This window comes from Eptatretus burgeri, chromosome 8, assembly GCF_056783735.1.
Source record: "Eptatretus burgeri isolate ZD-2024b chromosome 8, Ebu_testis_v1, whole genome shotgun sequence".
Lineage (NCBI taxonomy): Eukaryota > Metazoa > Chordata > Myxini > Myxiniformes > Myxinidae > Eptatretus > Eptatretus burgeri.
In genome coordinates this window covers 74,084,450-74,108,773 of record NC_140968.1, presented here as the reverse complement: position 1 = coordinate 74,108,773, position 24,324 = coordinate 74,084,450, and the positions used below count along the sequence as shown (strand labels likewise).

Here is a 24,324-nt window from a genome sequence, read left to right as displayed (position 1 = left end):
AAGCCGCTCATTACTGTGTCAGTTCACTGTTCGAGTCACTACAAACAAAACAACAACATTATTAACCATCTGGAGCATCTGAAAATTTATCTGATGGCATAGAAAGTTCAATTGATGAAAAATTGCTTTACGTATTCAGGACATCCCAAATGTGTCCTACTGGGTACAGGCCTGGAGACATTGCAAGCCATGGATGGGTTTGAATACCGTTCGTTCTGAGACGGGTCTTCACTGGTCGAGCTCGGTGTGGATTTTAATGGCTCATCTTGGAAAAAAGAAAAATGAAATGTTGACCGTGACAGTGTATGCAGTGTTGGATAGAACAGTCTTCTTTCATATGGCAAAACATGAACTGAATAGAAATGTTCAAACATGTAAGTCCGGGTTCGTGAGCTCTTGGATAGTTTCGGGAGTGGCTTCGTGCAAGTCTGAAACACCACGACGGACACCAATGGAAACTATAGAGAGTTCATATAACAATTTACCCCATGCAGTTTTGAGAAAAAAGGACATGGGAAGGGTTACCCTCTCCCTATTTAAGCCAAGACATGGAGCTTCTGGCAGCCTGTTTGGGAGCCCCCAAAAATTATTGAACTCATGTATTATATGGAATAAAATAGGTCCAACAACAAATAATTGTGGGAATTTTACCATTTGTATCTTTTTCCATGGGTAAATATGGTCCATAGACTGTGCCTTGTGACTGCAGTTCCATTGTGCACCGTCTCTCATCCTCTAAAGATGTAAAATAATTAAAAAAAATAGACTCCATCTGCCAATGTGATGTTCTGAAACGAGTCAATGCGGACCATTGTTTCTGGGGTAGATTAAAGCCTGAAGTTATTTAGTGGGATCAACAATCAAATGTTTGTCCGAAACATGAGCAATCATTGGAGAACTCATTCTACTTTGCCTCAGGATTCAATAGGGGTGCTTGAAGAACATGACCCTCAGCATGAGATTTCAGGCACGTCATCAAAAGGTTCTGAAGATCCCGCCCATGAACTGATAAATTCAAGTTGAACGTGGGCTTGACTGCACTCACAAGCTGTATATGTGTATCTGTCCAGACATTCGATGAGGGTATATGTGCTATGTCGGTGACTGTTGAACTGGTGGTAGTTTCAGTGCTCCAATGATGATTCTCATCATTAAGACACACACACACACACACACACACACACACACACACACACACACACACACACACACACACACACATACACACGGATGCTTTGAGCCATGGGAGGGCTCTGTTCCACCTTCTGAAACACACATATTGAGATAACCAACAACACACACACAGGTGTGCTATCCTTGGTGGTACTCCACCACCATCTCTGTTTGAAGTGTATGTGCATCGGCATTCTACATTGTGCCTATGATGGCACAATGAAGGGCATTTTCCTAAATGAATGAATACGGTTGTAACTCGATCTTCAAAATCATATTAGTCATCCTTGGTCATCCATAATGGGGTTCTCTTCATTAACAATAACATTTACTTCAAAGATCCATTGTCTGATGGCAGACAACTCACTAACATAGGTATAAGACAAGTTATTTCACACAACTTGGTCATTAAGGGTATGAATCCATATAACGATATTCTGAAGGATTTCGGAGACCCTGGGGAAGTACATACCAAGACATGTAAAGAAGCCCTAGTATAACTATAGTTATCTCTTGCAGTATATTGCGTAGCTAATTTGCCCCACCCCCTCCGCAACCCTGTTCAATAGGGAAGGGGAAGATGCATTGTGTTTGTGGTAGAATCAAACCACATTGTGATTCTTTTCTTCTCTATCTCTTTCCTCATTTCTACAGCACATCCAGACACTTTACGACACTCTTTGCACATCACACCACAAACATCAAGCCACTCCAACCATGAAAACCTGAATTCACCAAGGGATTAAATGAACACGGCGACCTACACAGCACGAGAATGGCTGAGCCACGGAGAGAAAAGGCAATGAGGGAGCACTTGCGGGGCTGAGGAAGCCCTATCAGTTACAACAGCAACGTTGAGGAAGCACTGTAGGGACACAGCGTGACACAGAATGGAGCATCACATTGAGGCACGATTCCACGCCTTGCCACCAGCTGCACCTCTAACATCCAATGGCTTTGACCAGGGGATATAGTGAATGCACCAAGCGATGACCGGAGGTAGTGGAGAGCAGAACGTGGCTTATAAAAGTCTGACTCAGAGTCCAGAACAAAGCACACCTGGGAATGGAGAGACCGAACGAGCTGGTGTCTGGAGTACAAGCAAGAGCAAGCGAGATCCAGTGGCAGGCTGAAGGGCAGTTCCAGCGGAACGTTCCCGGACACGTCAAACACACTGACTTACATGAACTTTCTCTTACTGTCTCAATTGTACCTCATTCCCTTTGGATGCAAAAGCAATCAACACAAAGTGCCAACTGTCCTTTTCATTGCTCACTGATCGTTGTAACTCACACCATTTAATCTAACCCCACACACATTCACTCTTCACACCTCTCAAAACACTTAACAGGGAGTTTGTCTCCACCATTGTGTGTTGTAACAAGGAATTTATCCCTGCCGTTCTGTCACGAGTAGTCATTAGCCAGTGTGTCCACCTACGGTAACGCTCGGCCATATCTTTTTCAAGGTGGCACAATGGGAAGCACAGTCCTTATCTCTTCTTCTTCCTCTTTTGGCTGCTCCCGTTAGGGGTTGCCATAGCGGATCATCCGTATGATCCGCATAGTGATTTGGCACATGTTTTACGCCGGATGCCCTTCCTGACGCAACCCTGGTCGCCTCTTACGACACAGGGATATGGTACACCTATTTAACCAGGGTATACACCGGCCCAGTACACTGGTACTCATTTCGCCGACCTCGCAAGGATGACAGGCTGAGTCAACCCCCTGGTGTATTAATTCAGTGATCCAACGGGGCTTGAACTCAGGACCATTTGGATCCCAAGCCGCTGCCCTAACCACTGCGCCAACACCAGGCTCAGGAAGCACAGTCCTTATCTGGGTTGTTTAATTTACCAGTAGGGTAAAGCGGGATTTGGAGTTATCCCTGGTTTGTCGGCTTCAGGGTCATCAGCCGTGAAGTGGATCCAAGAACTCCACTCGCGATTCCTACTCGGGGTGAATCCATAACAATATATTAAATTAGATGATGGAAGGCACTTCATCCACTGAAAGCATATCATGCAAAGATCGAGTCATGATTTCTCACGACTTGATCTTTGGGCAAGACACCTTCCACCAACTGATCTTTAAATGACCCGCACCTGACAATTCATTGAAATAACTCACTTCGCATTCTTCATTTCTGCCACTGTCCTGCTACTTGGCCCCGATTTAATAAAGGGTAAAATCGGTACATATACAATGTATTCCTCGGAGTTATGGTTTGGGCCATGGATAACTGATTAGTTTTCCTCTTCCTCCAGAATTTTTTTTTATTTTTCGAGGTCGGGTGCGGTTCAATGGAACACTTTTCCAAAGCGACCGCGTATTATGTTCAATCACCGGCTGTAACACAATTTCCCTAATTTGTTTATGTATTAATCTTTACTAATACACCGGATGAAGAGAAAAATAAAAGCGATTTGTTCTTAAACTTGAACTTGATGGTTTGAAGGTGTCATACAGTCAGTGTTGAAGTGTAAAAAGATTCATTTAGCAAAGTTGTCAGTAATTCCTTTTGAAAGAAAGGAAATATGTGAACATTGCACCGAAGCTGCTCTTCTGTTTGCTTCAGGCTGGTTGTTAGAAGGATATGGACATTCTCAATCAGGCCATCTTCCTGTGAAACACAAGAGCAACAGCAAAAGGCAACTAAAGTTATGGTCTTAGGTTTTGATTACAATGAAAACAATTGTTGAACTTGGAACTGAACTATATTTTTTAACGTTTAGTCTGATGTCTGTTGATGTGTTTTTTTTTCACTGATCTAAGGCATAGGGAGTAGCTTCTACATAAAACATATGGAAGACACAGACATGAAAAGACATGTGTACTTTTGACATGAATTACAATTACATGGAAAGCACAATGTGGTATGTGGGACTTAAACCCGAGTTTCTTCTACCTTATGAGTCAGGGACGGGGACACGAACAGGCCAACCCAGGTTAATGAGGTTACATCGACCAAGCAGTTTACCAATGATAGGGCGTTACAGTTTTCAACAAAATTGTGGGAATCACGGAATGAATCCAAAAGCACAACAAACTTGAAGTTTTGTCAAAAATACAAGTCCAACATTTCAGCCATAGAGTGTCGTTCAGGCACTCACTTGAGTTAGCCTATCCCTGATGACCCTGATGACAAAAAGTTTGACTTTGAACTCTTGTATTTTTGACAAAACCTTGAGTTGCTTGTGCTTTTTCATTCTCCACTTCATGGCTTGCTTGTCATTTTGATGAACCTGGACTCTCCCACCTACAAGCTGTCCCCCTTCTCCACCCAGCCCACCAATGTGAGTTCGATTTCCACTCCACGGCTGGCCAACCCTTGGACGGAATGACGTTTGTACGCGGCCAAGCAGTCGTTGGTGATACTTTGTGGTATAACCATGGTATCCAGTGCAATCACCAAACGTTTCTTCATGGCCTCCAACTTTACAATTTCCACTGCCAGCTGCGTTATAAAGAGATAAACACCAAACATTAATCAATAAAATAATTTAAAAAACAAATACAGCATTGGAGCCATTAAGAGGAACCCGAACCCCAATAACTTTTTATCCTCTCAAGCTACACATAACTTTCTTCTATTCCTTCTTAATTGGTATAAGAGAAGAGAAGAGAAGAGAAGAAGACAGAGCAGAAATATCAGACACAACACTTAAATATGGGCAAATACACGACATGTCTCTTGAAGACTGTGCTCACAGAACTTTCACTTTGTAACATCTGCAAATGTATGTAAGATATGTTATGGAAAGATCTTACCCCTGAATTCATAGGCATGAGGTCCACCCTCCTGTAACTTTTCCAATTGTGGTATAGCCATGGTACCCTGTGAAAACACTAAATGTTTCCTCATGACCTCCATTCAGCCAGTTTCCACTGGCCGGTGTTTTTGGCGTTTACCCATTGGTTAAAGGCACAGAGAGATCGTAGCGAAATAGAATGTCAGCCCTTTCCATCTAACTATGAGATGGCGTACTGTAATGCACTCGATAGACAGGGACAAAGGCTCTGAAGTGGGAACAACAGGTTCTATTCGGACACAGGCACAACACAGCAGATCATCGGAACATGGGCGTGTCACATCTCTCTGCTTAACCACGCCCTGGTACACCCATGTCTGTCTGCATTATCATAAACTACTCATACATCTCATGTACATTGGCCAGCTTTCTGCCAAATAACACAAACATATTGTCGCGTGCATGGCCATTTTTTTTTTTTTTTTTGTATACCTTGGTCGAGGCTCGTATGAGAGCAAATACACAACTCACATCAATGAGGCATGAGACAAGAGGGGCGGGAGTGGAAGGGACAAAACAGTGGGGAACAGACACATTAGGTGAACTGTGGAAGGGAGAGGGATGGGGATGGGACGGGGAACATGGCGAAGAGAAGATGGACATTTCAGGGACTTTCAGGAAGGAAAGCAGGAGAATTGAAAGAAGTGGGCTTGGGTGGATTATTGGGGGTAGAAAAGATCGGGGATTTGGATGGGGGAAGATAAGAAGTGGTGGTGAACAGCTGTTTTGAAAGCCTGGAGGGAAGAATGGGAAAGAATAGAGTGAGGAAGTTTATTCCAAAGGCGGGAAAAAAGAGGAATGAAAGAGTGAAGATGAGCAGTGATTCGTGATTTTGGTAGTTTTACCAGAAGGGGGTTGTTGGCGGACCTTGAGCGCCCTGTGGAAATGTGGTGGGGACAAATCGCAGAGAGAGGAGGGGGGCAAGGCTGGAGAGGAGTCGGTAGAAGACAGAAAGACCACCGACCAACCTGCGGTGATTGAGTGAGAGGCCCAAAGACTCAGCTTCATTGCGGGAGATGCCGATGATCTTAAATGCCCTGGTTTCGACAGCGTTAAGCCGAGAAAGGTGGGAGGCAGGAGCACCAGCCCAGAGGGGAGAGCAGTACTCCATCAGGCTACGGACAAAAGCTTTGTAAGTGGTCAGGAGCTCAAGAGGGCCGAGGAAGGACTTAGCACGACGGAGGATTCCCAGTCGGCGACTGGCTTTTGAGGCGAGGTTGGAAATGTGACTTTCCCAGGAAAGGTCATGGCAGATAGTGAGACCTAGAAGCTTGAAAGAAAAGACTTCTTCCAGAGGATTGTTGAGAAAGTGGATGGGGGGTTTTGTAAACGGTCCTTTCGAAGAGACATAGTGAGAGTGTGAGATTTGTCTGGATTGAAAGACATGTTCCACGTGTTGGACCAGTTTGTGATTTTATCCAGATCTGCAGTGAGTGAAGAAGCTGCTGCTTGCCGGTCTGAGGGATGACAGATGGTACGGCAGAGGGTGGAGTCGTCGGCAAAGAGAAATAGAGGATTTTCCAGAGAGTCCGAGAGATCATTGATGAAAAACAGAAAAAGAACAGGGCCCAGAACGCTACCTTGAGGAACTCCAGCCTGCACAGGAAGAGGGGATGAAAGAACTCCATTTAGGGCCACACGTTGACTGCGACAGGAGAGGAAGTCTGCGAGCCATGAGTGGAGATGGCCTTGAATACCATGGGAAGAGAGTTTGGTGAGTAGGGCAGGGCGCCAGACTGTGTCAAAAGCACGTGATATGTCCAGGGATACGGCTCGGATTTCCTGTCTGGCATTGAGGACCTCCATCCATTGATGGGAGAGCAGAAGCAGCATATCCAGGGTAGAGTGACCTGGTCTGAAACCAAATTGGCTTCCGGTTCTTCCGGTTTTGAGCGGCAAGAGGTCTCCTTCGGGGCTCCCTGCTGACATTCTCAAAGTTAAGTTCCGGTTGTTATTTGTCCCGTTTTAACTGTTTAATTTTCTCACCTACATGTTAATGTGTGTTCCTAGTTCGGTTTTGTTTCAAAAATCGTGCTATTTTGTGAGTATTTATGTCGACGTTCTTACTTGGTGTTTGAGGCCTAGTCCTAGGTTTGAGGCCTACCGGTTCCACTCGGTGTTCGATCGTTTTTTTTTTGTTTGTTTTTTCTCCCCATTACCTTCAATTTCTATCCTCCCCATTACCTTCAATTTTCATCCTTCCCACTTTCCAAACATCCCCCATTCTCCCAACTAATCTCTTTCTTATCTCAAAAAAAAAAAAAAAAAAAAAAAAAAAAAAAATACCCAACAACAACAACAACAACAACACGCTCACCTTCTCCCGATTCTGCTACTTCTTCTTCCTCTTAACTTCCTCCTCGTCTTCCTCAATTTCTTTTTTTTTTTACACTTCCATGACCTAATCTGTTGAACTCTCTCATACATTAATATTAACAACAAAAACGATCTTATAATGCTTCATCTTCCTCTCTCACACATGTGGTACTCTTTACTGTTTCACAATGCACTTCTCTTCTGCTATTTTAACAGACTGCTCTCATTTCGACCTCTCCTTCATTCCTTGCCTAAAAAATCCAACTATTACAGCGCTTCTTCTCTCCATGCTCTGAATTCGCCTTCATTGCATCCATCAAGAATTGTGTTAAATCGCATCTCTGACCTAAAACTTTTAAAAACCACAGTTTGCCATGGATGCTCGCTTTCCATCAACCATTCTTTTTTCCAACTTCAGTGCCAACTCACCCCCTCACCCCTCACTCTCACTCTCAAAGCAACCATCCCACTCTTCTCCCTCCAAGCCTCCCTCTCACCTCTTTCAAAAATTCCCCCCTCACCTTTCTCCCACCTTTCATCCCCCTCACTCTTCCTTCTCTAAGTTGCCCCCCTCTCATCCACCAACCTGCCTCCCTCCACTGCCCTCTCACCTCCATCTCTTCACTCCACCTCCTCAAATCCTCAACTGCCATCTTCCTTGTCTCTTGTCCCCCCTCTCTCCCAGCACCACAGAGCCTTTTCTCCTCCTCATTCGGCCCCCTCCCCTCGCTATTCGGCAATACCCCACACTCCTTCAGCAACCCTCCTTACCTCCCCCCTCGTCCCTCGTCCTACCCTCCCCCGCCCCCTCCACCTCCTGCACCCAAAGCCTCCTCCCCTACCTCTTCATTAAAAGTGTGGACCTCAAATATCCGGGGCCTTCGCTCAAACCTTTCAGATCTTTCCATACAGGTTGCCACTGACAAACCAGACATCATCTGCCTAACAGAAACTTTCCTCTCCCAAGACGTGTCTGACTCCCAAGTATCACTCCCTGGTTACTCCCTCTTACGGTATGACAGACCTGAGCCTCGTCCTGGTGGAGGTGTTGCTCTCTTCATCAAAGACTCTATTCCTCACTCTCCCTGCACTGCTCTCACTCCCCCACACCCCCAGGAATACCTCTGGCTTCGGCTTCCCCTCCACTCCCACCTCATGTTTATATGTGTACTGTACCGTCCACCGAACAGTGATGACTCCATCTACACCTCACTCTCCGAAAACATGGACCATCTTCTATCTTCTCATCCAAACTCTCTCTTCCTCTTATGTGGCGACTTCAATTGTCATCACGCCAGTTGGCTAGGTGTGGGTACCTCTCTCACCTGCCATGGGACATCAGCAAAAGCTTTCTGTGACTCATTGGGACTGACTCAATCGGTCAACTTCCCGACCCGGATCTCAACCAATGGTACTCCATCTCTTCTGGATCTGATTTTGACAAATTTCCCTGACAATATCTGCTGCTCTTCCTTCGCTCCAATTGGTTCTTCTGACCACGTCCTTGTTAAAGTGGACATCTCTCTGGCTGTCATCAGAGAACCACCTCACCGCCGTCGAGTCTGGCATTTCACTCAAGCCGACTGGCAGGGTCTCCGAGCAGCCATCAAACTTACAGACTGGTCTCCTATCACTACTTTCTCAAACATCAACTCATCCTGGGAATTCTTTCAAAGAAACTTGCTCTCCCTCATGCACAGATTTATCCCCTCTCGTGTTCAGTTGTCTTACCCTTCCTCCCGCCCTTGGTTTACTGAAGCTTGTGGTGAGGCAGTTGTCCTGAAACAACTTGCCTTTGCCTCATGGAAAGCAAACCCAACTGAGGGCAATCTCAGTTCTTTCCACAAAGCTCGGAACAAGTGTGTATCTACCCTCAGGAGAGCCAGAAAACAACATCTTTCTCATCTCAAGTCTGAACTCTCAAACCTCTCTCCCTCCTCAAAATCCTGGTGGCGTTTAATCAAATCTGTTTCTGGTGTATGTTCCCCCTCCATCCCCTCCCTTACCTCAAATGGCCGCACTGCTGATTCCACACGTGATAAAGCTGAATGTCTAAACTCGGTGTTTGCAGCTAAATCTTGTGTCCTAAACCCATCACTATCTCTACCCACTTTACCCAGTCGCACCCAACTGTCCCTGGACTCTGTATCCTTTTCTCCTGACAAGGTGGAGAGCTTGCTTTCAAACCTCGAGTCAGATTCTGCAACCGGTCCAGACGGCATCAGCCCACGTGTCCTCAAAGCCTGCTCTTCTGCTCTTGCTCACCCTCTCTCTGTTCTATTCACCCTCTCATTTTCCCAAGGTCATCTGCCATCTGCTTGGAAATCTGCTAACATCACTGCCCTGCATAAAAAGGTGCAAAAACAGATCCCTGTAACTACAGACCAATCAGCCTTCTCCCAATCATCAGCAAGGTTATGGAATCCATCATTGCTTCAGACATGAAATCCTTCCTCTTCTCCAATGGCTTGATTTCCAATCATCAATTTGGTTTCAGACCAGGTCACTCTACCCTGGATATGCTGCTACTGCTCTCCCATCAATGGATGGAGGTCCTCAATGCCAGACAGGAAATCCGAGCCGTATCCCTGGACATATCACGTGCTTTTGACACAGTCTGGCACCCTGCCCTACTCACCAAACTCTCTTCCCATGGTATTCAAGGCCATCTCCACTCATGGCTCGCAGACTTCCTCTCCTGTCGCAGTCAACGTGTGGCCCTAAATGGAGTTCTTTCATCCCCTCTTCCTGTGCAGGCTGGAGTTCCTCAAGGTAGCGTTCTGGGCCCTGTTCTTTTTCTGGTTTTCATCAATGATCTCTCGGACTCTCTGGAAAATCCTCTATTTCTCTTTGCCGACGACTCCACCCTCTGCCGTACCATCTGTCATCCCTCAGACCGGCAAGCAGCAGCTTCTTCGCTCACTGCAGATCTGGATAAAATCACAAACTGGTCCAACACGTGGAACATGTCTTTCAATCCACACAAATCTCACACTCTCACTATGTCTCTTCGAAAGGACCGTTTACAAAACCCCCCATCCACTTTCTCAACAATCCTCTGGAAGAAGTCTTTTCTTTCAAGCTTCTGGGTCTCACTATCTGCCATGACCTTTCCTGGGAAAGTCACATTTCCAACCTTGCCTCAAAAGCCAGTCGCCGACTGGGAATCCTCCGTCGTGCAAAGTCCTTCCTCGGCCCTCTTGAGCTCCTGACTACTTACAAAGCTTTTGTCCGTAGCCTGATGGAGTACTGCTCTCCCCTCTGGGCTGGTGCTCCTGCCTCCCACCTTTCTCGACTTCACGCTGTCGAAACCAGGGCTTTTAAGATCATTGGCATCTCCCGCAATGAAGCTGAGTCTTTGGGCCTCTCACTCAATCACCGCAGGTTGGTCGGTGGTCTTTCTGTCTTCTACCGACTCCTCTCCAGCCTTGCCCCCCTGCTCTCTCTGCGATTTGTCCCAACCACATTTCCACAGGGCGCACAAGGTCCGCCAACAACCCCCTTCTGGTAAAACTACAAAAATCACGAATCACTGCTCATCTTCACTCTTTCATTCCTCTTTTACCCGCCTTTGGAATAAACTTCCTCACTCTATTCTTTCCCATTCTTCCCTCCAGGCTTTCAAAACAGCTGTTCACCACCACCTCTTATCTTCCCCCATCCAAATCCTCGATCTTTTCTACCCCGATAATCCACCCAAGCCCACTTCCTTCAATTCTCCTGCTTTCCTTCCTGAAAGTCCCTGAAATGTCCATCTTCTCTTCACCATGTTCCCCGTCCCATCCCCATCCCTCTCCCTTCCACAGTTCACCTAATGTGTCTGTTCCCCACTGTTTTGTCCCTTCCACTCCCGCCCCTCTTGTCTCATGCCTCCTTGCTGTGAGTTGTGTGTTAGCTCTCATACGAGCCTCGACCAAGGTATACAAAAAAAAAAAAAAAAAAAAAAAAAAAAATTGATGATTGGAAATCAAGCCATTGGAGAAGAGGAAGGATTTCATGTCTGAAGCGATGATGGATTCCATCACCTTGATGCAGTTAAAATTGACCGTGCACGGATGGCTAAACGGTTACAGCAGAGGTGTTCGAACTCTTGGTGCGAACCTTTCGCACACGCGGGAAATGCAAAGCAATGGGAGACTTGACTGGGAATTTGCGGGTTTAATCACCCTAACCAAGAAAAACTACAATAAAGCAGGAAATGCAACAATAAATAAAATAATCAAATGTTCAACAATTATGTCCAAGGAAAGCAATCAAGCAAAAGCAAATATAAGGCACTAAGAAACAAAAAAACAATGTCACCCGCAGGGTGACCCGTATCTTGCCAAAAGGTGACCACGTGTGACTTCTTTAAGGTCACACTGAGGTGAACAGAGCTGCTATCCACCAGGAGCGACTCCTTGAGGGATATGTGCCTACGAGAGATTCCGATGAGAATCGTTCTACAGAGTAACCATGAAAAATATGCGTTTGCCTCATAACGTCACCAAATGACGTCATAATGTCTTAAGCTTGACATATCTAGAAAGCACTCATCGAGGTGTTCAATTTGAGGTGCTACACGATATGGTACCTAACATTTCAAAATTTGACCTTGGGGTCAAAATATTTTGACCTTAGGCGCTAACCATGAAGGTCAAGGCCAATCGCCACCAAAAACTAATCAGCTGAGCGCCAGACCATATACTACATCCCCATAAAGTTTGGAGATGATTCGATTAAAATTACTCAAAAAATAAGGGTTTCGGCGACCTCCATGATTTACCGCAAAGTGACCTTGACCTTTATGTGTGCTGAAGGGTATTGTAATAATACTACGATATGTGTACCCACAAGAGCTTCTGATGAGAATTGTGCTCTACAGAGTGATATAAAGGTGAAAAATCCAATGATTACAGACAAACAAACAAACAAAAAAAACTTACCAAGCAACAGATCTTGCAAAAACGAAGTTTTAGCAAGATAACAAATAAAGGCCTAAATGGAGTGCTCCCGCACACAGATGCACTCGACAAACAAATGGGTATATACAAGGCACCCAGAGAATCCCCCAGAGGCCAGGATTATCTGTCCGGTGAACAGGCAAAGGTCCCCCATGAGTGGAAGGCAGGAAAATGTCCACCGGCCCTTGGTGTGAAACGCTCGGCGCCGACCAAATCACCTCAGTTGCACCCCTCCGCGAGGAGGAGAAAGAGGAGGCGGGGGAGAAGGAGAAGGACCATCGCAGGCTGGTCCAGCCTGAACCAGACCAGCACATTAATTTTGTTCACATGGTGGATATTTGATGATTAACTAATTACAGTAATAATTTGTCATCAGAGATGCTTCTTTTCTCCAAACCATTCATGAACCAAGAAGTGGAATGGTATCCCAAAGTATCAGATGATCCAGAATCCTGATCATTCTGTTTGAATTCGGCACTCAGTCTGTGTTTTTCAAGACTCAAGAACATCCTTTTTTGACAGTGAGAAATTCTCCAGGGTGTACAAGAGGCATCAAATATGTTGGAGAATAAATCTTTGTTATAAGTGATTCACATCGTCAAGATTATGAAGGTAAATGTTCAGCTGATGGAAAAACCGTAAAGTCATTTCCATGTCAAACCTTGTTCAATACATCAGAGACATTGAGTTGTTTTGATCATGACGTCATTTGTTTCATCACATGCAATGTCTGATTTTCATTAAATTGGATTTTTATGACGAGACAATCATTAAAATAAATGTTGAGTTTTGAGCATGTTTTTTCATTGGAGTACTTATTGTCAAGTGTATTAGAACATTCTTTGTCTATATTGAGAATAGTCTTTAGAACTTTTGACAAAAAAACACCCACAAAAAAATGTTCCCCTCACTCTGCTCGGGAAATTTTTATTTTTTCAGTGCTGTGCAAATTTTTGCACCCCCTCAACCTTAAATCGTGTAACAGCACCTGGCTCTCACATCGGATGTAGGTCGATCTCTCCACCACTCTTACCCCCTTTGCTCTATCAGCCCTCCTACCCTCTTAAACACTGACAGGGTGTACACGTTTTTCTAGTTCCTTCCTCTTTTTTAAACTCACAAACTCCAAGCTCACTGCACATCTCAACTCCTTTGTTCTTCCCTCTCCCATTTGTGGAACTGTTTTGGGGTGTCTATTTGATCCCACTCCTCCCTACAGGGGTTCAAGCAAGCTGTAGTGTTCACCAACATCTCAAATCACCCCCAGTCCCCCACTGTCCTTACCCGCGATCTTGACCTACCCCCTTCAACCTCAGATAGCCCTGTCCGTCCATCTTACTTTCAGGTTGCAGTGTGTCTGTCTGTCTGTCTGTCTGTCTGTCTGTCTGTCTGTCTGTCTGTCTCTCTCTCTCTCTCTCTCTCTCTCTCTCTCTCTCTCTCTCTCTCTCTCTCTCTCTCTCTCTCTCTATCTATCTCTCTCTCTCTCTCTATCTCTCTCTCTCTCTATCTCTCTCTCTCTATCTCTCTCTCTCTGCCTCGATGTTGTGGAGAAAAAAAAAATACAGACATATTGGATGTTAATTAAACACAAGATGATTAAAGATATTATTACAATTGAAGCCATCCGGAATGAAAGAGAAATTCCAATCATGTTGTAGGTTGAAAAGGCAGCTTCAGCAACATATTTGTACCTCGTTTATGCCATGCTCCAGGTCGGCTTTACCATGGAATGTAAACCGCAAATGTTCACCAAGACGATGGCTCGATATGTCATGGAGATCCATCGCCATTGTTTTCATCTGCATCATGGTCTCCCTGGCAGCTTTCAGGACACATCGAGCTTCATCCTGAACCTCCAACACATCTCTACACCTGAGGACGATTACACAGTTCTCCAATCGACATGTAAACAACATCTTTGTAACTGTTCGGGGAACGTGGGTGTCTCTGTCTTCACATTGGGAGCACGTTAGTGCCCATTACAGCATCCACAGGCAACCACGATACATGGTCTGGTATCTCGAGCAGGCCAGACTAGGTCGAGTGGGCAGATTATCCCCACACTGGAAATCATTATCAAATAATTGACAAAATTATGCATTCGAGTATCAGGAGGAACCCAAATAAACAAATATGGAGTCATCAGGAGAAACCTGGATATGATTCTGGTTTCAGCTGCTGCTGCTCTACCCGAAAACCCATTCAGGAGCAACCAGGTGAACCTTACAAAAACTGAAGGTGAACCTTCGTGAGCCAATTTGGTTTTAACCAACAATCCGTGATACATGATACTTTGATATCATGTATCACACATGATATTTGACCTGTGTAGATTTGCTGCCTTCGGTTGGATTTCAATCCACAGCCTCTGAGATAACAGTCCACTGACCTCACCACAAAGTGACCAACAACTATACCCCCCATTTCAAGTATTATGATGATGGTGGTGGTGCATTACCTGGAGTTAAACTCACAACCTCTGGAATAATAGTTCAGTAACTGCTTCATACCTATTACTTATATTATGATGATGGTGGTGGTGGTGGTAGTGATTATGGTGAATATGAAGAAGAAATAACAAGACGAATGAGGAGAAGAATGAGAAGAAAGTTATCACTTAACTCTGGGATGATATATTTGCGAATATGATCTCCATAGATCGAAGGTGTCCTCAAGTTCTGGAAAGGTCAGGCAGGGAGTTCATGTTCACCAATTCATTCATCAACATTGTCTGACCATCAAGGTGATATTGAGATGGTGCCTGGGTCTCGCGGTATATTGAGGACTTGTGTCGTTCCCCCTCAGTCCCCTCTTCCTGGTAGATATGTAATATCAGAGTGCAGTCTCTGATTAATGTCAATCTGTGGCTGAAACTTTAGACTTGCTGAACTTTTGTCATATTTTGCCAAAACCTCGACCTGGTGTCAGCCATCGAAGGTGGACGGAGGTTATGTATTCCCCTGCTTGTCTGTCTGTGTGTTTGGTTGTGAGCAAGATATCTCAAACGGTTACGGATGGATTCGGACGACATTTGATGGACAGGTTGGGTATGTGATAAGGATAAATTGATTAGATTTTGGTGAAGATAAGGATCTGGATCCTGATACTAGAATGTTTTTAATTTTTTAAGTGATTCTTTACTGTTGAGAAATGGGGCCAAAACAATGCAGTATATTACATGATATTTCAACAAATTTTGGACAGATTATGACAAAACTTGGTGGATGAGTGTTAAGTGACGAGAACAAGTTGATTCGATTTTGGTTTCGGTGTGAATCCAGATCTAGCCTATCAGCGGGATACAAAACGTAAACTGTTCAGACTCGTGGAGGTACTGTATACGCTATATTGAGTGCCGTTTTGTTGTGCTTTCGTTCCCATGTTTTTGTGGACGTCATAGTAAAAAGCGTTTGTGTTACGTTAATGCAGTTTTTAGTCTGAGAGGTGATCAGTAGGTCTATGGTTTAATGTACAGTGGGTGTAGAAATATGGAAAACTAAATTGTTCATTTAAAAGATCAACAATGTTTAAAAACTAAAGGGATGCAAGTCTCCTTAATTGACTTTTTAATTAAAAAAAAAGTCAAGGATTATCAAAGCAATGAGACTTCAAAATATTAACTCAACCAGGTGCACAGAGCGATGAGTGTTGGACTAGCTAAGTATGTAAAATGCACAACAGGCTATCAGAGTCAATTTGTAAACAGACATAAACAAAACAAACCTGAAAAAGTATCCCTAATTCACCTTACAAGGAATTTCCAAAAACAGGTGTGAAAAGAAGATACCGCACAGAAAAATGAAACAGCAACAAATACAGCCCCCAACAATTGGAAGAATGACAAATGAGCAGGCAAATGCAAAAATAGGACCACTGGAGCTGCATCTGGGCCCTGGCCTAATGTTATAACTCAAATTTGGTAGCATTCTGACCGGTGGGTCTGGAGAAGAAGATTTTTAAGGGAATTAATGGGATTTTCCCAAAAGTTGACAAAGTTGGCTATTTTGAAACACTTCTGGTCATGTGATCTGCATGACTTCCACAATATAATTAACATCTCTACCTGAGCCTCATGTTGCAACCCAGATTTGGGAGCATTCTGACTGGTGTGTCTGAAGAAGAATATTATGGAAGGCATTTGCGTGACCGCCATTTTGACACACTTCCAGTCATATGATCAGCATGACCTTCACAATCTGACATGACGACTCTGTCCTAATGGTGTAATCCAAATTTGGTAGCATTCTGACTGGTGGGTCTGGAGAAAAAGATTTTTGAAGGAATTTACGTAATTTTCCCAAAAATTGATGAAGTCGAGCATTTTGACACTTCTGGTCACATTATTGGAATGACTTCGGCAATTTAACATCCCTACCCTGGCCTAATGGTGTAACCCAAATTTGATGGCATTCTGACTAGTGGACCAGGAGAAGAAGATTTTGGAAGGAATTTGCAGGACTGCCATTTTGACGCATTTTCTGTCACGTGATCAGCATGGCCTCCGCAATTTAACATCAGGATCCTGTCCTAATGTTGCAACACAAATTTGATAGCATTCTGACTGGTGGTCTGGAGAAGAAGATTTTTGAAGGAATTTATGAGATTTTCCAAAAAATTGACCAAGTCGGCCATTTTGACACACTTCCGGTCATGTGATGGGAATGACCGACAATTTAACAACCTTACCCTGGCCTAATGTTGTAACCTAAATTTGGTAACATTCTGACTGGTGGGTCGGGAGAAGAAGATTTTGGAACGAATTTGCGGGACTACCATGTTGACACACTTCCAGTCATGTGATTGGCATGGCCTCCACAATTTAACATCAGGACCCTGTCCTAATGTTGGAATCCAAATTTGGTAGCATTCTTACTGGTAGGTTTGGAAAAGAAGATTTTTGAAGGAATTTACGTGATTTTCCCAAAAAATTGACCAAGTCGGCAATTTTGACACACTTCAGGTCACGTGATTGGCACAACCTCCGCAGTTTAACATCCCTAGCCTGGTCTGATGTTGTACCCCAAATTTGGTAGCATTCAAGCTGTTGTGTCTGGAGAAGATTTTTGAAGAAATTTACTGTCTGCCATTTTGACCAATTTAAAGTCATGTGACCGGAATGTACTTTGTAATTCCTGTCAGGAGAGGAATGTTGCTGCCAAATTTCAGCCGGATCGGCCAGGCGGTTTGGCCAGAGAAGTCGAAAAAGGAGATGGATGGATGGACGGACGGATGGTGCGCGATGATAATACGGTTGCGGGCTGGGGGGTCGGGTGAGAAGACCACTAGGTGGGGGAAGCTATGTAGGTTCCCACCAGACTCCCCGGAATTGTAGGCCGTCGCACACGGATAATTCCGTGACGTGGCGGGTCGCTTAACCCAGTGGTTCTCAACCTTTTGGAGCCGCGACCCCCCCAAAAAATTTAAGTTGGGGTTCGCGACCCCCCCCTCCCGACTCTCACTTGAAACACACTGCAGTGACATCACAGAGCGCATAAAAAAATCCACAGTGCCTAGAGCACATTGGTCAACGCCTAAGTACTGCCAGCTGTTAAAACTAAACAGAACTAAATGAAACTGAACTGGCATCACAAATTAATTATTTACACTCTGATGTATAACAAATCTGTTTCATAATGACAACATTATAATATTGGTATGGGAGATTTAATTGAAAAATCATTTTCAAAAAATATTTATGAATTTCTTTATTATATATTTGTTTGATTATTTGTTTTTACAACCTTCCCGCGACCCCCGAAAACAATCTCGCGACCCCCAGGTTGAGAACCTGGGGCTTAACCGACCGTGGATACCAATAACTCAACCGCGTGACCTAGGGTCCTCCCGTCTATGGGTTAATCAGGTTACCTAATGAATCACGTGATTTAATTACCGGGGAACACGCCCTTGGTACGCCTTGTCCGAACCGGATCACTCTACCGGATCGGATCACATTTCCGGATCGGATTCAGCCGAGCGACACTGCCAAGGACGTACCGGCTAAAAGGAACGGATCGTTGGGAATAAAGTCCCGGCTAAACATGGATTCGGACCATGCTGGATCAATGGAAGAAAAGACAAAAACGAGCAGGGAACATTCCTAATAATAATAATTTATTTACAAGTAGGCGAGGAAAGATATGTGGCACAGTGAAGATTTATTGTTGTGTGTAATGCAGGGATAGAAAGATGCGTGGTGCGACAATAAACAGGAAACTTACAAAAGAGGACACAGAGCAGACTTGACACGAAAATAATAACAATAATAACAATAACGATCTTCTGCAGTCTTACTAAGGTAGACAGGCACCAGGACACACACATACGCACAAACACAGACACAGAAAACCCTATGAAGAGGGAGTTTCGCAACCAGGAAGGGGGAGGGGGGGAGTTGAGGCTATGATCTCGGTACCTGTGCGCCCGATAGCACAACGTGCCACCAATACGTTTCAGGGGGGGGGATACTGCGGGGTGCGGTACCCGACAGTGGGCGCGTTGTCTCTGGCCCAAGCCGCACATGTGGCGACTGTGTTTGTGAAGGAGGAGCTTGAGTGGAGAAGGGGCGGAGCCCAGAGGGCGAGGGTGGAGTAGTAGGCGGGATCAGGTAGGTGGATGGGGTCGGCGTGGTGTGGGCGGAGTCGAGGAGCAGGAGGTGGGTCGTGGCGGTGTTGACGATGCAAGGCGTGGGCAGAGATGAGGAGGCGGAGATGAGGAGCAGGAATCACACTGACCGGGCAAGAGGGACTGCCCCGACCTTTATAGGGCCCGCAGCTCGGGGGAGGGTCCATGCCGAATCCAAATGTCATCACCCGAATCGGGCACTCCGATTGGCCCCGACCCCTCACGTGGCCCACCAGCTTGGGCTGGAAACTGCCTCACTTCGTTTCCGGCAAGGCCATCTCAAACAGCGGCAATACTGCGCTCCGAACCCAGGAGATGACATGAATCGCCCACACCAAAATTGGCACGTGAATCATCCTGCAAAACCCCCCGGGTGACCGGTCGAGTGTCCCGCATGCCCGCTCGGGCGTTCGACCAGCGTCGACCAACGCGCTCGTTCTACGTGTGCCAACGTGGCCCGCACTGTACATTCCCTGGCTCGATCGCAGCCTCGCTGGCCACAGAGATGAGAAGATGTTCACCATCCATGGAGAATCCACCGCGCCAGCGAGGGTGAAGGTACATCGCCATGGATAAATCCATACACGTTTCACGAGCGGCGTACGCGTCTGCTTTCGAGCACATTCCATATAGTGCGCGCGGTTCCGCCATTGCGCATGTGGCCAGCGCTTGCGTTCACACGACTCCGCTAGCGTGTTCGCGGGGTGAACACCAATATGTGTCGGGTATTGAGGTTAAAAAAAGAACAATCCGCTTCTACCCACCTACTCGTATCCTGCCCAACATGGCGAGCAGTTGGCTTTATTGGCCTCCGTACGCGTTTCGTGCAGCGTGGGCGTCGTGCTGGCCCTGTTTTCCCATGCCGTGAAAAACACCACTCATGCAGCCTCTTTAGAGGTATTTACTTGCATGCCTTTCTAATGCAATCGGCAATTCTCCCCAGACCATCGGAAGCTCGAGTCAATAGTCCAGCACCCACTAGCACACTACATGACTCGGTGCTGCAGTTTTCCCACCATGGCGCTGCAGTTTTCCCACCAGGGCGCCGCACGCGCTGGCCTCCATGAGGCCCCACCTTACAGCGAAGGTGCACGTGGATGATTTACCTCAGGAATAATAAGAAAAGAAGAAGAGTGGGGATGAAATGAAGGAAAAAATGATTGAAGCAACCCTTGCTATTAGATCATCGCAACGCACTCCCTTGTTGTCCCGCTAAACAAAAGGAAGGGGACTAATTTCACATATAATAATGGAATAACTGTCTTGGAACCAGGGGTTTCCTTATTTTTTGAAGTATAGTAGGAGGCTACCATTAAAAAGTAGCAGGTTACCATCACCGCGAGCGAAGCGAGCACAGCTGTACGGCCCTGGAAGCCGGAGGATCCTAGATGGCTGGAGATGCATTCTAGCATGATTTCTGACATGAAATGGTTCTCATATTATCATGCTGTTGGGGTGGAAAACTCCACAAAAATAGGTGGTTAGGCCTATACTGGATGTAGTTGCATTCACATACTGACTGACTGGTTGACTGATATTCAGCTATACTGTATAGTTAGTTCAAGCAGCTTTTGAACAGGGTTCATTAATTTAAGGCCATGGTTTAGGGCACACCAAGGTGTCTGGAAGATGGAGTATCTAAGCACTTTAAAAGAGGAATTTTAGCAACATTTGGGCCATACCTCAGTTCTTTATAGGGAGATGATACTGCACATGGTGGAGTACAGTGAGCAATCTGAAGTAATTTGTCTGCTTATTTCCTGATTTACTGATTACTGATTATTTACATAATCTGATAAGCAATCTGCTCATTTACTGTATTATGTTTCTTGTACAGAATACAAAACATGCCATGTTGGGTTTCACTGTAAACCAACCAATACAATCCTGTTTAGCCACAGTGTGTAACTGGATGTGTCAGCCATTCATGGCTAAATCTCGATTTCGCTTTCTGTCTTTCTCTTTCAGTATTACTTAATTTCCAACATTGTAACTGTTGGCATTTGTAAACTGTGTGGATATGTTCTGCTTCTGAGAATAATTCTCCCAACAATTTATTGATTACATCCTGGCCAGGAACTTCATTAGGTGAAGATGTATCAAGATCTTTTACACTACACATAGAGATATCATGAGATAGATTAATGGTGGAGCTACATGTTAAAGTTTCTTCTACCATTAAAGAACAAGATGATTCAGACTGTATGCCAGAGTTGATTAGTTCAGAGAATGTTAATGAGTTGGCTGCAGTAGACGGTGTCACTGGATCAGGAACTGCAAGTTGATTTTCTTGCAGAGAGGGTGACAAAGTCCTGTCAGATTCAGAAAGTGAGAAAGAGTTCGCTGGTTGATTTACAGTGGGATGGTTGACTGGTTCAGGAGAGGGAGAGTAGACTGGTCCAGAAACAGGGAGAGATTCAGGTTCAGAGGCTGGGATAGGTTCAGGTGGAGGGACAGGGAGAGGTTCAGGGAATTCTGCAAATAGCAAATATTTAAATGTACATGTGCTGTATACTTGTGAATGAAAAATTATGAATTGATGTTTCCCAAGCTATCATTTTTAATGTGGCCCACACCCCACTCACTAAATGTAATGAAAATTGCTTGGATGTTAAGTAGTGGAGTAACTGAAAATAGTCCAAATGCATTCATCACTGTGAGAAACTGCTTTTCAAAAGGGCCTACCATTAGCCAGAAGTTGAGGGCCACCTCAAACAATGACAACACCGAAACTTCACAACTCCCGAAATATATGATGAACTATTTAAGCATAGGGAAGCTAAGTATTATATTTGTAAATTTTCTTTCATTTATTTTATGCATATTTTCCCTCTTCGATTTCATTTTACTTTGTTTAATAATGTTTATTATTATTTTATTGTGTTTTGTTTTGATTTAATAAACAGCTCAAATTAATAACTTTAGACTAGTTTATTGTTTGAAAATGAATGATAAACATGTATTTAACTTCATTCGTTTTTTGATAATTTCTTTATTTGATGTCAGCTCGCTTCAATCAGTCAACCAATCAAACAGTCTAAGTGTGAATACTGCGTCAGTCACAATCCCAATTTTGTTAAACTTCCACCTTACATTATCCGCCAATATCGTGTTGTTATACCGTCAAGAAAAGCTCGCAAGTCTATGGTACATGCATGTACCTGCGGTACCTGTATTCAGTTGGCCAGTTCACAGCTGCTCATACTTGGCCTTCACTTCAGTGAATAAACGGAGATTTTCAGTGCAAATAACCACGAATAATAAGATGTACAAAAGCTGCTTTAAGCTTATAGGCTAATTACTTTAGAAATTAAAAAGGCACAACGGGTGACCGTGTATTTTGGAGCCGCATCACTTGACAAAAGCTCAAAATGGACTAGGTGAAACACGTGTTTCATGAAACAACGACGTCGCACTCGTGAGAGTGCAAGTTTAGACCAATTACTGATGGCCAGAAGCTTACCTCCCATGTCTTTGGACTTCTTCGAAAATCCAAAGTCAAGCAGGGATTTACGTTTCGATGCCATCGTTTCGGCACCAAAACTGCGAGGCCTACAAAGTTTATTTTCTTGAGGTCATTGCTGTATGGTACCAGGGTATCAGGCCAACAGTCCAAAACGAGGCTAAAGCAGAGAACTCTCTCTCTTGCAGGAGGCGGTTTTAGCTGCTTGTGTTATTTTAGGTCAGTGTTGTGCAAGACCTGGCAAGAGTACTAACAGTAAAAGTAAGCCCGCTTTTATCGAAATACTAATGTGTTTTCATCTCGGATTTCAAAACAGGGGGTGTAGAGATTTCGTGGTGTTTCCGAAACAAAAATATCGTGGTGACAAAAAATAAAAATAAAAATATCGAAAAATCGGCGCTGAAGTCGGCGGCGACCTTTGACATTTTTTCTCTGAGTAGACGGTTGCGGGTCGTCGGTAACTGGCTTCTAAGGAAAACCCTGCCTCGGACACCTATCTCTTGTATGCACGCGGTTCTGAGAACCGCAACAATACCATATCTGGAATGTAAATTCCAGATAAGCCAATAATAAAGAAAAACCTCACTGATATTTTGAAAAACATCCATGGGAATATTACCACAAATGAATTACAACTGGAGGCAGTCCAGGGTTCGGTGACGATCCTGAAAAGAGCCCTCAGAACAAAACTCTGAGATCAACAAAGTTGAACAGCTTGGGCCATGAACTGTGACTCCTTACCTCATTCCATCTCCTCAAACCCACACACACACACACACACACACACACACACACACACACACACACGGATCATCAGCTGGACACCGTTCGTTCTTCCTCGAGGTTTCGATCCTTTCATCCTAGGACCTCTGCAAATGGTGGATCCACAACCTCGGTCATGGATCCACATCAGTGGAAACCTTCATCAATAGATCCACAACCTCTGTTGTATCCATGCAGTGAATCAACCCATACTTTTTCACAAATACACAAGAATCCATTAAATACATAAAAAACATATATAAATATTGAAGAGACAGTCCTGTAGATTTTCCACCAAAAGATAATGATAAAATAGCCACACACACACACACACACACGTACACCCACACACACACACACACACACACACACACACACACACACACACACACACACACACACACACACACACACACACACACACACACACACACACACACACACACACACACACACACACACACACACACACACACAAACACGTGCTTTAATAACTTCATGACTCGTTGGATTGAAAGATGAATTGTAAATTTTCAATCAATGTCATTCATTATGTCAAAACCTCAACCTGAAGTAGTCCTTCCACATTCCTACCGATCTCTGACTGGTTCAATGGGAGACCAAGGAAGTGCGGGAGGAAGGAGCACAAACAACTGGAAAAAAGCAAAAGCATCAAGAAGAGGAACAGGAGGAAGAGTCGAAAGTTAAAGGCTCCTACTTCTCCCGAAGGTCAAATCGCCGGTCGTCAGGATCCTCCCCGTTACCTGGACGGACCCGATAAGTGTCAATGGGAATCAGATTTGGCGGTGTCGTGGGAAACCGCTGTGCTTCTTCAACCGCTTCATCGGCCTTCTCAATTCCTCCGGCGTCTCTTTCGCTCCCGCTGCATTCCTTCAGGCCGTCCACGACCTCCATCTTCTGACGGTTGTGCCCTCCTTTGAGAGTGAAACGTCAATGAAGAACGCGCGGCGACGGGTCTGGTTGCTATAGCAACGCGTCCGTCCGTTTGTGTCCAATCAGCGGCTTTCAAAAACGGCGTTTCTCTCCTACTGAAACGGACAAACGAAGAGGTCATTTTGCTCATCGTGTCTGCGTTATATTCACTCCCCAATCCCCATGCGCTATCTATTTAAAATCGAACAACCCATTCACTTTTAATAATAATCTTATCAACTTATTATTAACATTTCGTCTTTCCCCCAACCAGAGGTATGTTCCATTACCAATCA

At 44.7% G+C, this 24,324-nt stretch overlaps 1 protein-coding gene across 6 annotated transcripts in view; it reads right to left on the bottom strand.

Annotated features, from left to right (window-relative positions):
* Positions 1–24,099, bottom strand: part of LOC147022051 (tektin-4-like) — a 30,585-nt gene extending 6,486 nt beyond the window's left edge. Inside the window, exons 1-4 of one of the 6 annotated variants that reach the window (XM_085892609.1) lie at positions 23,814–24,099; positions 13,938–14,118; positions 4,468–4,632; positions 3,728–3,798 (exon numbers count right to left, since the gene is read on the bottom strand). In XM_085892609.1, coding sequence (XP_085748735.1) covers positions 3,728–3,798; positions 4,468–4,632; positions 13,938–14,118; positions 23,814–24,010 — 614 coding nt within the window. In that variant the 5' untranslated portion in view covers positions 24,011–24,099. The remainder of the gene's footprint in view (positions 1–3,727; positions 3,799–4,467; positions 4,633–13,937; positions 14,119–23,813) is intronic. The other 5 variants (XM_085892610.1, XM_085892607.1, XM_085892608.1 and 2 more) reach the window with 5 other exon arrangements.
* Between the last annotated feature and the right edge of the window lie 225 nt (positions 24,100–24,324).